Source organism: Phalaenopsis equestris, unplaced genomic scaffold (genome assembly GCF_001263595.1).
Source record: "Phalaenopsis equestris unplaced genomic scaffold, ASM126359v1 Scaffold000002, whole genome shotgun sequence".
NCBI lineage: Eukaryota > Viridiplantae > Streptophyta > Magnoliopsida > Asparagales > Orchidaceae > Phalaenopsis > Phalaenopsis equestris.
This window is the reverse complement of record NW_018164444.1, coordinates 74,708,020-74,722,934: the sequence shown is the minus strand read 5'-3', so window position 1 is coordinate 74,722,934 and position 14,915 is coordinate 74,708,020. Positions and strand designations below refer to the sequence as shown.

Sequence of the window (14,915 nt, the reverse complement as noted above, 5' to 3'; positions counted from 1 at the left end):
CCATCACCTCGGTACTCATCAGAGCCATGTATGCTGCTTTGGATGGATAGGATTAAGCTCATGCTTTTTGGAGCGATCATAACCCTCCAAAGCAAACCTTGTTCAAGATACCACAAAAAAAGGCTATATTGGAACCTTTTGTTTCACCAAATGCTTCTTAGTCCTTAGTTAAAAAGGTTGTATTAGATGGGGTTTCTCTTAAAGACCATTTTGATGATTTTATTTTTATGAGGTTTAATTTTCCTCTTAATATGAAAGTTGAAGATATTATTCATTATACCAGTCGGAGTTACCCCAAAATTTTAATAGTCTTGATTTTTGTATTGAAGCTATTTGTAAGATATATATATATTACCAATGGCTTTATATGTCCTTGAAATAAGAGTTTTATTTTTTCTCATAAATTTTTAATATTTTTCTTTAACTCTTATCCTTCTGTTAATTGGTTTAATTTGATTTGATTTAAAGAGCTTTCTTTGAAGTATGTTCTTTATATGTGGAAAATTATTATAAAGGGCCTCAAAACTCGTGATATTACCTCTTTAAGAGGGATGGATGTTAATTCTATTCGTGTTTTGTGTTCAAATGATTTTGAAATTATTCGGTATGAGAGGAATTCTAGGATTTCTAGAAATAAATATATATCTCTTGAATCTAATATTTGTTATATTCTTTGGATGTTATTATTAAGAGTTGGTAATAAAAATTTAAAAATTATATTCTCAACTCTATCAGAAATTTCTACAATTTTTAACAACTTTCTCTGTTTTTTTATTATTATTTTGCTCGCTAGATTTGGTTTTGGGGCTCTATTTTATTTTTTTCTCTGTTTAGCTTGGGAGTTTTCATTTTTTTTTCTTTTTGAAATCTCGCTCGTTCAATTATGTATATTTAGTTTCTAAATATATATTTATTGTTCTTGGTTAGAGATTTTCTTTATGATAAATACTATATGGATTTTAATCTTTTTCATTTTTTTTTTTGTCTTGATTGATTGATGATTACTTTACTTAGATCTTATGACAGATTTGATACACCCATATGGTTTTTGCTTAAAGATTTGGTTTTCGCAGTATGATGATAGCCAACCTTACTTTAAAGCTTAACTGTTTTTTTTACATTTATTGATTTTTTTTTTAATTTATATACCTTGTTCTTGAATGGAGGTTAAAGTTTTACTTTGGGCAAGTAAAGTTTGAGCTCTTTTATTTTTTTCCCCCTTACTTCCATTTCTTTATCTATTTTAATTATTTGTTTTCTCCTTTGTTGGGTTTCCTTTCTTTCCCATGTTTATCTTTATTTACAGGTGACTTTGATGATCATGTAATTGTTTGGGGAGTTTGGCTTGGCTGATACTGCATACTTATTGTCTTCTTCCCTTTTTTTTTTTTGTTTCTTAGCTAGTTTATAATCTCTTTTCTTGGTCTTCTGTCAGATTAGATACTGCATCTGGTTTTTGGTCGAGATTTGGCTTTTGTGATATGATGATAGTCTGCCTTGCATTAAAATTTAATTGTTCTTTTGTATATATTGATTTTTTTTATTTATATACATTGTTCATGGATAGAGGTTTAATGTATTACTTTGGGTGTGTGATGTTTGAGCTCATTTATTTCGTCCTTCCCTCTCCTTTTTCTCAATCTGTTTCAAGACCTTTATTTCTTTATGTTGCTGATCTCTTAACTTCCATTTTTTCCTGCTTTGTTCTTGTTTCTTATTTCCTTTTGGTTGATATATGTTTTATCCTTTGATGGGAATCCTTTTCAGGTGACTTAGATGATCTTATAGCTGTTTGTGGAGTTTGGCTTAGCTGGTACTGTACACTTATAAAGACTCTTCACTTCCTAGTTGGTGTTCTTACAAATATTTTGGAGTTTTATATTGGTTGTTGCTTTGCTTGCTTGCTGATGTTGGGGAAATTTCGCTTATTTATGTGCTCTACTTTGTTAGATTGTTGTGTTTGTTATTCTTAAGTGTGTGTAGTTGCTTTAGTGTTGTAGGTGTTGTTGTCGTTATTTCTTAGTAGTTTATTTATTTTGTGTTCGTTGTAATTTCTTTCTTTGTATTTTACCTTTTTTTTTTTAATAAAGCTGGGCGTAGCTAGTCATTTGAGATTGTTTTTGTATTAAATTTTATTTTTTTTACATTTAATTTAAAATAAAAAAATGTTTGGCTTATTTGATTATGATGTGATTGTTTTAAAAAAAACTTAACACACCTAAACTTTATTTTGAGTATTTTCAAAAACATATTAATTTATTTTTTAACATAAAAAAATAAAAATACATTAAATAATTATGTTTAAAAAATAAAAAAAACAAAAAAAAAATTAATCCCAAATAACTCTTTAAAGAGCAATATCCTTCTTTCAATTTCAAATTTAACCCAAGATGCTCTTTCATATAATTTTAATTTAATCATCCATTCAAATAAGAAAAGTTAATCAAAAGTGCATCAACATTTGACTAATTTTAGAATAAGCATCAAAATAAAAAATATCAATAGATCAATCCAAAAATTAGATTGATTGTTGGTAATGTTCCGGCAACCTGTAAAACAGTCTCTGCAAAGTGGAAGTATGTAAGCTTGATTGGCATATAAAAAAGGTAGAAATTAACTTTCTATTTCAAATTTAGATATCATACCACGAACTCCATAAAATACATATCCCGAGTGGCAATCAAAATCTATATCCATGAGAGATATGGCTGTTTATTTTTGCTCCAAATGATCTCCATGATTCACATCATGTGTAGACTGGAGTAGTAGAACCTGCAAATGATCCATTAGGTATAGTATAAAATTGAATGAAAAATTGAAATTACTATACTATAAAAAAGAAAGTTGACTTATGAATCACCCTCCGACTCAATATAGACTTTGTTGGCAGTGTAAGCCATCTCAGGTGTTGGACTCATGGGACCTGGCTCATCGGATGAGGATGGTGGACCGAAATAAGCTAGAGTGAGACGTGGTGCCTGCGAGGGACCCGAAGCAGGAAGAGGAGCAATAAAAGGGATCATCAGAGTGGTCGCATGAGTGTCATACTTATCAGCGAAAATAACAGCTATCTTCAGCGTCTGATACGTGTTCTCCAAAATACTCTAAATGTTGGGCCTCTCGGGAGGCTGAGAACCTGTCATCTACAATAGAAAAAAAAATAGAGTTAATAAACATGGTTAGTATGTAATATAAGATAGAAAATTAAAAGCACAAAAGTGAAACATGTCGTGTTCATGCATAAAATCAAGAAAATTAAGCACGACAACTACAGTGTAAGAAGCAAAAATAATGACAAAAAGATGCAAAAAAGTAATCATCTAAGTATACATACCATTTTTAATATGTCTCTTTCGATGATCTCGATGTTGAAGAACTTAATTTTTTTTGTCAATTTCATCATCATTTCCATCCATATATGGAAGGACGTCTTCATAAATTCTCAATGTATCCTCTAAGGGTAATTCCTCATTGATTGAGCTAAGCTGAACACAAAAATTAAACACAACTTACTCTTTGTGAATAGGTTCGATAGCATTCAACATCTCAAAAAATTTGTGGTCTATTGATCAATACAATGGCCCAATCAAGTTTATCCCTTGCTCATCTAAGATATCGAACATAATAAACCGGACTCGCCTGACTTGCCAGAATTAATGGGTCATACTTTGCATATGTTCAACTCATCTTAACTTTGGTAATATCATACGGGTCGAGTGTTTGAGTTCCTCGATCAGGAACGTGATCAAACTACTCACAGTTGAACATGTAGACAGTATGTTCAACATGGATATTGTAATTGAACTACTTCATTTATTATGTTGTAATAGTTGATCTCGTTATCTGTGTGTGTTGTTTTCTCTAACATAACACCATAGTTATGAGTTTGTTTTCCTTCATACTAGTAGCTCATATGAAATTTGTAGCCAATAACTTCAAATCTACTTCATGTCTTCACACTATGATTAGACCCCCAAGCAAGATCTAATAAACCTTAGAATATGACTCTACTACTTGTATCACAGACCTAGTAGAACAACCATGACATAAGTAAATTAACATCGTATAGTATAATTACACAACATACTGGTGAATTTAAAAGTTATTTCAATGTACGTGTAATTTGAAACATTTTGGAAATTCTTTTTTCGATTTTCTTGCTTACAAGAGAGTCATCATCTACGTTCAAAATCTTCGTAACTAACCTGCAGAAATCATTGTAAATTATATGTCTGAATGGTAAAGCATCATGTAAAAAATATTTGATTACGTTTAATCTTACTGTAGAAAGGTTGTACTCCATCGTTGGTCAGTAAAACATACAAAGTAGCTTCTTGAAGCTCTACATCTTTTATGTAGCGCGTACTATGTCTGCCTAATGGTTCGTTAGATATTTCGAATACCGATAATTTTGTTTGCAAGGGCATCAGACCAACAGTTTCATACTTATGTTGCCCTTGATCGAAGTAATAAGAAAAGAAAGTGATTGTCTCTTATAATATGTATGTCTCACACATCAGACTCTCAAAACTTTATTCTTAACAATATTTTTTTTTATTTTATTCATAAATTTGCAGAGTTTAGTCATTTTAAAAAAATAAGACAATATTTCACTTCAAAAATAAAAGACGTATCTCTCAAAGGGATACATCCATCTATACTACATCGGTCCCCTCAATATTGTCTTATGACAAAGATGAATAGGCAGATGCTCTGTAGAGTAAAAAACGCAGGGAGGAAAAATCTGTTCAAACTTACATAACACTAATGGAATACTTGCATCAAAACTTCACAAAGAATGAACATCCAAAGTGCCTGCGCGCAACTCTTTGAAGAATGAACTGAGTTTGATCAATGGATCTAGCATCGACTTTAACAAAGAATTTAATACAATTGATAATAAACACTGCATGAAAATATGACAATCGTGACTCTTCATGTCAAATACTTTCCCCGTTACCCAAATCAACACATCGGTCTATGTTAAAGGCACAACCACTTGGAAACTTCAAGGAATGCAACCACTCAAATATTGCTTTGCATTGATCTGATGTGAGACAATATGTTACTTTGGGCTTATTACTTTACCTACATTTATCTCTTGTAGTTCTAACCCCCTCCTCTTGCAATACTCTTTAATTTTCATTCTTGCTTTGACATTGTCCTTTGTTTTTCTCTTGATATCAAGAATAGTGTTAAATATATTATAAAAAAAAAAATTCAATATGAATAACATCCAGATAATGCCTACACGGATTGGTTTTCCAGTGTGGAAGATACCAAAAAATAGTTTGTTTCATCCAATTATGTGTAACACAATAATCTACAAGATGACTTGAGGCTAATTATGTTCTCTCATTGATCTTTGGCACTTCACTGATTAACTGCAATATATCACTTCCACTAATCCTTGGGGTGGACTTGATCTTCACTCTATTTCTGAAAAATGTATCTTTATCTCTCGGGTTTCTTGTCGTTGAACAGTCAAATGAACTACATGTAAAATTCTTGATCTTTGCCTAACTTTTCCTTCATAAAAATTTCTGTTAAAAATATCACAATCAGTAATGATAAATATGCAACAGAATTTATTATTATTATTATTATTTAATTCACTTATCTCATTCAATAATGCTCTCACCCAATCACCATTACAATCTCTTAGGAACACAATACAACAATGGTTTTCTAATAAACTCATCATTGTAGTAAATACTGAAATTATTTTTTTTTTATAAAAAATAAACTCATCATTGTAGTAAATACTGAAATTATTATTTTTTTTTTTAAAGTACTTAATGATAATGTTAACAATAATTTTTAAAGCTTATTACGATAATCCGCCTCCACGCATTTTCCAAAAGCTTCGAGAGGTGTTTTCAAAACTCAATGCACCTATTAAGCTGCCCCAAACAGGCCCCCTAACTGTACAAAAATTTAATATGATGAGCATCTCGTGCAAATATGTATTGATTGCAGCACAGGAACATGCTGCAGAACAACCTCCAAAATGTTTTTTTTTTTTTTTTTTCACACAAGAAACATTATTGGATGCAAATGTATTAAATATATATTTATTTGAAAATGAGGTGAGGACACAAAATGTTTCAAATAAAATAAAATGCGTTACCATGCTACCCCTCAATTTTGATGTTGGAAGAATAGCCATCTAGGAACAATTGAATCTTTCAAAGGGGTAGAATGATATGGCGCAACATAATAGGAGAAAATATTATGTATGGATATTATAATTACAGATTGGTGGTATTATCGTGAATTCGAACACAATACCTTTCTTCCACAGAGAGGCATGATATGCTTTAATCATTCGTTCAACATCACATCGACGAGCAAATATTACAACCAGATTCCGGACGCAATTTACATCCGGGCATCACGTGTTAAGTGGGCCCGCCGCAATATATTGAGATTAGTCAGTGTTAAAATTTATGAGGCACACGTGACACATGACTCCCCACCATTGAACTCCGAATGCATCCGTCATGCCCGCATAGCATAACTCTAAACAATCAAAAAAAATTTTGAGGCCACGACCAAATGTATGACAGAATCATCTTCTTAGATGTAATCAACTGTAAATGACACAAAATTAGGAAGGACTCTCATGTTAATGAACTGCATCCACTTTATCACCAATTCATAGTTGTCGATCTTCACATTCCTAATTCAGTGGAGAATCAGAAAGGTATTAAAACAACCATGGAATTTTATTCAAATATCTTACATATTTTACCTACTCTGCCTTAAAATCATGCATTCCCAAAGCTTACGAGCAAAGCTAAAAATGATGAAAATCATTGGCAAACATCAAACCAAAGGAATAAAATGGAAGGACAAAAGTTTTGACTAATCTCGGCGATAATTTTAGAACCTTTTGGCAGTCTCCAAGATTCAATTAAATTTTCCCTCTGTAGAACTGTATAATAGACTCAACAAGTGAGAAATGTTTCACACAAACATTGTATTAGAAACATTTGTTTGGACACATTATTTTCAGGAATTTGACCAGAAACATTAAAATCCGTGCCTGCTGTTCAAGAGACAAGGTGAGAGACGTTGATGCAGCAAAGAGAACCACGTTCATGGCAACATGCAAAAATTTAGGTAAACTCAATTCTTCAGAGGAAGTTTCTGATATCCAATGATCTAACATCAGGCATCTTCTCGTCCTTAAATTCTGCCCTGAACAAACCAAAAAAAAAAAAAATGTACATTTCATTAGATATATATTCTGAAAAGTTTGCAGTGTGAAAAAGACATGATGCATGATCGTGTTCGTATGCCCGGCGAAATTCAAATGCCAATGAGAAATTTTGATGAAAAAACAATTGGTTAGTTTAAAGCATCTTTGATATATATATGTTTAAATCAACAAGGTATTTGGATTTATGAAGCAGAGATATGAAGCATACGAAAACATTAAGTAAACCTGAGTTCGCGAAAACTGTAACAGTTTGTTTTACCATATTTAAAGTATACTGCATCAGTCAGTTATTCTTCAAAGTTTGATATAAAACCCTGCACCAAATGCCTCAAGCCTGTTACGAGAATGGTTCAAGGTTGATATTTGTTAAATTCATGTCATAATTAATGAACAAAAATCATTTTGGTTTGGGTGCTCCCCCTATAAGCTATGACTGTGATCTAACCCGATTATGGTAAGAGTTTACTTGGTACATCACCTCTAAGTGACATCCTATAATTTAAACTGATTGCAGTGAAAAATAGGTAATGGTTGGCTAAGATGTCACAGCTAAGGGATGTGCCACACCTTAACCCAACTATGATGAGAAGAAACAAGCCTTATGTAGATCTAAATATATGATAAGATTATTAAATCTTGATATTTAGAGATTTTGAATGAGAAGAAAGAACAATTGGTGTATAGATTAATTTCAACATGAATAAATATTGCTTGAGAAAAATATCAAGAATATTAGATAAAAGTTATTGTATCTTGGCAAGGTTAAATGGGGGTAGTGATAGGTAGACATTTAAAAAATAAAATTATCAAAGAAAATATGGACAGTAATAAGATGAATCTTATTGAAATATTAATAAATGAGGCTAATATAAATATGGCTACTTTATACTGCAAAAAATAGTTTAAAAATCAATTTTATGAGAGATGATAAACTATTACAATATATAAAGTAATAAAAAAAGATATTCAATGCATGACTAAGTAGGTATATGTCCTAGTAAAATAGGCTCTGCGGTTCACAATATGAATGAAAAAAAATAGAAATTTGGTCCGAAAGTATATTTTGTTTGTTGTTGTTTATGATTAGATCTAAATGTATGATTATATTTTTTTTTAGGATTTAGAATACACTAGCTCAATTTCATTGATAGGAGGTAGGGTATTTACATTAGGCATAATTAAAAAAAGCAATAAAAACAAAATAAAATAACTAGGAAATAAATAAAAATAAAATAAATCAAAAAGAGAAATACATAATCAGGGATTAAAATCAAATAATAAGTAATAATGACATAGGGATAGCTGTTATAATCTAATACTCCCCCTCAAGTTGAGGCGTAGATGTAAATCAAGTTTTACTTGGATTTGAAGTCATCGAACAAAAGGCGAGACAAAATCTTGGTGAGGATGCTCGCTAGTTGACCATTGGATGACACATATAGAACACAAATATCCCCACTCAATCTTTTCCTTGATGATGATCTAATGCTCCCACTCAAGTTGAAGTGTCTATCGATCTCCACGTGGTTGGTATGATCATGCAGGACTGGGTTATAAGCAATGCTGATTATGGTCTTATTATCACAGAATAGTTGCGGTGGAACAGATATTGGCATACGGAGTTCACGGAGCAAGATGCGTAACCCGAGAGCTTCACAGATTCCTAAGGACATGGAACAAAATTCAGTTTCAACACTGCTTCGGGCAATCACTGACTATTTTTTGCTTTTCCACTTGACAAGATTGCCCCATACAAATGAATAATACCGCGATGTGGAATGCCGATCATGAACTGATCCAACCCAATCAGCATCTGTGTACACAACAATAGACTCGGGTGTGACAGGAAAAAAAATACATAAGCTTGGTGTATCTTTTAAGTAATGAAGAATTTAGTGGACAGCTTGGAGGTGGTGCTCATAGGGATGATGCATGAATTGACTCACTATATCAACCGCGCGACATACGTAGGGGCGAGTATGGGCAATGTAGATGAATTTCCCCAAAGGCGTTGATAGTGAGTCTTATTGACAAACACAGTCATAGGAATGTCAGATATTTTTTCATTCAGATCCATAGAGACAACCACTGGTTTGCACAGAAGAAGGTTGTTCTTTTTCAAGAGGTTAATCACATATTTGCGTTGAAATAGGCTCAAGATGACCAAGCCACATTCATGCCTAAAAAGTACAAGAGAGATCTGAAATCCTTCATTTTAAAGGATTTCGAGAGTGTCTTTCAAGGACTCCAGTGTTGGGAGATCATTACTTATAAAACAATAGTGTCAACATAGACAATAAAGATAGCTACATGGCCATTGAAGGAATGTCAAAAGAAGAGATTGTGATCCGATTGAGCCTGAGTAAAATCATGGCCCACAACCACCTTTAAGAACTTGTCAAACTAGGCCCTTAGGGACTACTTTGGTCCATAAAGGGACTTTCGTAACCTGCATACTTGTCCATTGTAGGCAATAGAATCAAAACTCGGAGGGAGAGACATGTACACGTCTTCTATCAGCTCACCATTTAAGAATGTACTTTTGACATGTAGTTAGAATAAAGACCAATTCATATTCACTGCAAGTGACAACAGGACCCAAATAGTGTTGAACTTAGCAACTAGAGCAAATATCTCTTCATAGTCAACTCAGTAGATCTGTAAATATCCTTTGGCGACCAATTTTGTCTTATTGCGTTCAAAGAACCCGTCAGAGTTGAACTTGGTGCTAAAACTCCATCGACACCCTACAGTTGTCTTACCCCGAGGAGGGTCCACGATGTCCCACATATGATTCTGCTGAAGGGCACTCATCTTCTCCATTATTGTCGTTTTCCATGCTGGATCAACAAGAGCAACCTCAAAAGTAGCAGGGATTTGATGGTCCGTCAGAGCAGTAGCAAATACTTTGTACGTCAGCGATACACTGTGAAAAGACACATTTTTTTTCATAAAATAGAGGAAGCACGTCTGATTGCAGACCTTACTTAAAGAGCTCATCTCCTCATTCGGAGGAGGGGTTGTGCTGAGAATGTCGCCCAGAGTGGAGTCAATATCCTGTAAGACAGTAGCGGACTCCTAAGTTGGAGCATTGGGACAGGTGTGTCGAGTGTACACACGGACAGTAGGAGGAGATGATGGAGCACTGAACGGGACAGTGGACTCTTCAGTAGTGGGAACAATGAGAGGACAATCCATAAGAGTAGAATAAGTGATAGTGACTCCCTCACTTGGGGCCGAGCTAGAAAAGTAAGGAACCCTTTCAAAGAAAAAGACATCAGCACTCACATAGATTTTGTTAGTAGTAGAATCAAGGCACTAAAACCCTTTTGAGCGGTGAAGTACCCAAGAAAGATACATTTTATGGATCTATGATTAAGTTTACTCCGATTGGGGGCATTGTATCCAAAAATCTTGGGGTCTAATGTGGAGAAAATCATATTGGCAGAAAAACATGACATCATAACAGCTAAGGAGGATCAGAACTTGTGCATTTTGGACGGGATTCTATTTATAAGATAGGTGGTAGTTAGAATGACATCGTTTCAAAAATGTTTCAAGATATTGGATGGAAACATAATAGAGCGAGCAACGTCGAGGAGGTGATATTTTTTCTCTCGGTTATCCCATTTTGTTGAAGAGTGCCCGTGCAAGAGATATGGTGGAGATGTCTTTACTTACCAAGAATTCACTCAAAACAGAATTGAAAAACTCACGGTCATTGTCAGTCTGAAGGATCTGATTATAAGTTTTGAATTGAGTTAAGACAAAGGTGTAGAAGTTTTGGATGGTCACAACGACTTCCGATTTGTCTTTCAAAATGTAGAACTGCGTCATTCGAGAGTTGTCATGAATTAAGGTCAAGAACCACCGTTTATTGGTGTAGCTCGGAGTGAAAAAAAGTCTCCATATGTCACTGTGAATAAGGGAGAAAGAAGCGGAAGGTGTGTATGAGTGAGGTACGTAAAGGGATGTTTAGCTAACTGAAAAGTCTCACAAATGAAATTATAAAGATTTTTATTAGAAAACATCAGAGGATACAAAGTTTTCAAATATTGAAAGCTAAGTTGACCTAAACGAAAATATAATAACATAATGGGATATTCAATGGCTCGAGATACGCTGCAACTTTTGAGTATCATGTTTTCACTCTCCGTGTTGTCCTCTTGGAAGTAGTAGAGTCCAGCCACCCACCTAACAATTCCAATAATCCTTCCTGAACGACAATCCTAAAAAACACAACTATCAAAAGAGAAACTAACGACGTAATCAATATCATTTGTCAACTTGTTGGCTGATAATAAGTTACATTGCAATCGAGAAATATGTAAAACAGACTCCAGAGTTAAATCAGTCATTAGTAGAATCAACCCTTTACCAGTAATGGAGCTACAAGATCCATTGACAATTATGATGGTATTCTTTCCAGAACATGGGTAGTAAATCGAGGAAGTTTGTGAGCAGCGAGTCATGTGATTCATGACACTTGAATCAATAATTCATAGGAAGGATACCTTATCAGACATGGAAGATCGATAGATCCGCAGAGACTTATTGGCTCCAAAAAACTTGATCAATTGCTCCATCTGACTCTTTAGGGATTCAGAGGAATCTGGAATGTTCTAGGAAGAAGTCAGTTGAGCCGTGTCATGTCCGATTGTTGTCATGAGTCCCTTGACAACAAAGGATTTGGCTAAAGGTTTGTATATTGTCTTACTGTGAAATTTCCAACACTTATCTCGAGTGTGGTTGGGTTGGGTTTGTGACAGTATTCACAAGTGGGGTGACCGTTCCGAGGTGGTATGGAAGAGGGCTGACCAATATTTGAGGTTAAGGTGGACAACTCAGTTGAAGAAGTAGAAGTGTCGAACATGAGAAGCCTTCTACTTTCTTCCCGATAAATGTAAAAGCAGCTCAAGTGGAAGAAAGAGGGTCCCGATCAAGAATACAACCCCGGACTTCATCAAGTCTTCGTTAAGACCAACAAGGAATTAGAACATACGATCATTTTCTACGATATTCTAGAAGAGGGATAAGTTGGTCGGAGAAGTATAGTCGTAGTACAAGTCGAATTTTATCCATTATGCAACCAGGTCATTATAATACTGGGTCACGGTCCTTAACTACTGTTTTGCCTCCCAGGTCTTCTTAAATACCTCATAGAGTTGGCCAAAATTTCCTACATCTTAGCAGATATCACGGACAACCGTCTAAACATCACTAGCTAAAGGAACATGCATGAACGACCAATTGGAGTCTCCATGGAGTTGATCAGCCAAGACATGACCATGGAGTTCTCCACTTCCCAATCTTCATATGACGGGTCAGTCTTTGGAGGCTCATGAATCATACCTGTGAGATGACCAAACTTCCTATATCCTTTCATGAATAACGATTCCACTTAGAATCATTGGAGGAAGTTACTGTTATTCAATTTATGAGATGAGATTAAGAAATTCATATTGACATCCAGTCCTCCGGTCTGCAAGAAAGTGAAGGTTGGAGTCAATCCTCCGGTGGAGTCAAGAACGCCTTCTAAGGGTGATTCATTGAAAGAATCAGTCATAAATTCGACTGAGCCAAAGGATATTTTCTTGTAGTTCTAAGCCATCGAATTTTTTTAGAATCACAACAAATGGATACGGCTGTAGGAATTCTTTCTGCAGAAAAGCGGAGGTATCTGACAAACAAGAGCCTGCGGGAGGAGCGACAGAGGAGAAATTTTGCGGACAGGAACAATCTGCCCTGCTGCAAGTAGAAGACAATGACTGGGAAAGCTCCTTGGCTTCCCACGAGAACTGGAATCTCACTGGAACAGGGAATTGGAAGCCGGCTGGGATGATTGGAATCTCAAAAGCGCTAGAGGTTCTCACGGCTAGGAAAGCTCCTTGGATTCACAATAGGATTCCCAACACTGATGGTTTCTCACGGGAGACAGAAAAAATACTGCTTTCACACTGGAGGTTTCTCACGGGATTTCTGCAGGGAAAGGAAATCAGGTGGAGGCAGCAGCAGCTGCTGGAACTGATAGAACAGGTCATGAGCTGCTGGATCTAGGTTTGGCTCTGATACCATGTTAAAATTTGGAATAGACCAGCTCAATTTTATTGATAGGAGGTGGGGTATTTAAACTCAATAATAATAGACATAAAAATGGAAAGTAATAAAAATAGAATAAAATAACTATGAAGGAAATAAAAACAAAATAAAGAAAAAAGGGGAAATACATAATCAGGGAATAAAATAAAAAAATAAGTAATAATGGCATAGGAATAGTCATTATACTCTAATATTTTTATTATATGAAATTTAGGAATTTTTAATGAGAAGAAAAAACAATTGACGTATAGAATGATTAAAACATGAATAAACATTGTTTGTGAAAAATATTAAGAAAAATAGAGAAAAGCTATTGTGTCTTCGCAAGATTAACATTGGGGTAGTGATAGAAATTTAAAAAATAAAATTGTCAAAGAAAATATGGACGGTAATAAGATTAATCTTTAAAATATTAATCAATGAGGCTAATATAACTATGGCTATTTTATACAGTAAAATTTTTTTTAAAAATCAATTTATGAGAGAAAGATAAAGAATTACAATATAAAAATTAGGGGAAAAAAGGATATTCAATGCATATGACTAAATAGGCACATGTCCTAGTAAAATAGGCTCTGCGATCCACAATATGAATAAGAAAAGAAATATAGAAATTCAATCCGAAGGTATACTTTGTTAGTAGTTGTTTATGATATTACAATAATAAATACATAGTTCAAGAAACGGGAAAAATAAATTACATACAGTGGTGGACTAACTAAATCATAAATAGAAACAGTGGTCATTTTACAAAGAATTATAGTGACTTCATGAGTTTTATTATTATTATTATTATTATTATTATTATTATTATTATTATTTATTTATGGTGACTTCATGAGTTGGAATTCCACAATATATAGCAGTTACGAATGTGTATTTTAGAAGTACAAAGATACCAATATAAAGTCTAAAATTTACATGCATGCCACTCAATTCTTATGTATTTACATATCTACCACCTAAACTTCAATTTATGCATACATGACATCTTACCCATGCAGGAAAAGGTATATTTCATTATTTAAAAGTAAAAAATGGTGGTTTTTTTTTTGTGATTTGAAAGATTTTGGTTATATTAATGTAAAAGTAAAGATTTGGTGTTTGATATATAAATACAGAGTAACTGGACGGTCTGTATGTAAATACTCCAAAATTTAATTTTCTTGATATAAAGTGATAGAATTTAAAAGGCGATAAGCTTACTGAGAGATACAAATTAAACAGATACCACTAAATTGACTGTGGATTGAGGATGTAAAAATTTTACTGAAAAAAGAAAATGTACTTTAAAGAGTGAAAAAAAATACTAATGAAACTTATAATGATATTAAAATTGCACATCTCATAGAGAATGTAGTGAGCACAACTAAACCTATATCTTTCTAAAATTTATATAATAGACTTGGCACTAAAAATAACAAAGAAGATACATAGAAGGACAATGGCAATTAGATATAAAAGACCTAGAAACTTCAACCAAGTTAGATGCAAAGAGTAAGAATAATAAAATTTTGGTTAAAGAAGAAAGCATCTCAGAAAAATGAAAATACAAATAATTAAATGAGAGTTTTAAGAAATGAATTATTTT

At 33.6% G+C, this 14,915-nt stretch overlaps 1 protein-coding gene across 1 annotated transcript in view; it reads right to left on the bottom strand.

Moving 5' to 3' along the window:
• Positions 1–6,847: 6,847 nt before the first annotated feature.
• The window catches only part of LOC110022779 (probable ATP synthase 24 kDa subunit, mitochondrial), a 42,834-nt gene continuing 34,766 nt past the window's right edge, over positions 6,848–14,915 (bottom strand). Inside the window, exon 7 of the mRNA XM_020721923.1 lies at positions 6,848–7,203. Coding sequence (XP_020577582.1) covers positions 7,140–7,203 — 64 coding nt within the window. The 3' untranslated portion in view covers positions 6,848–7,139. The remainder of the gene's footprint in view (positions 7,204–14,915) is intronic.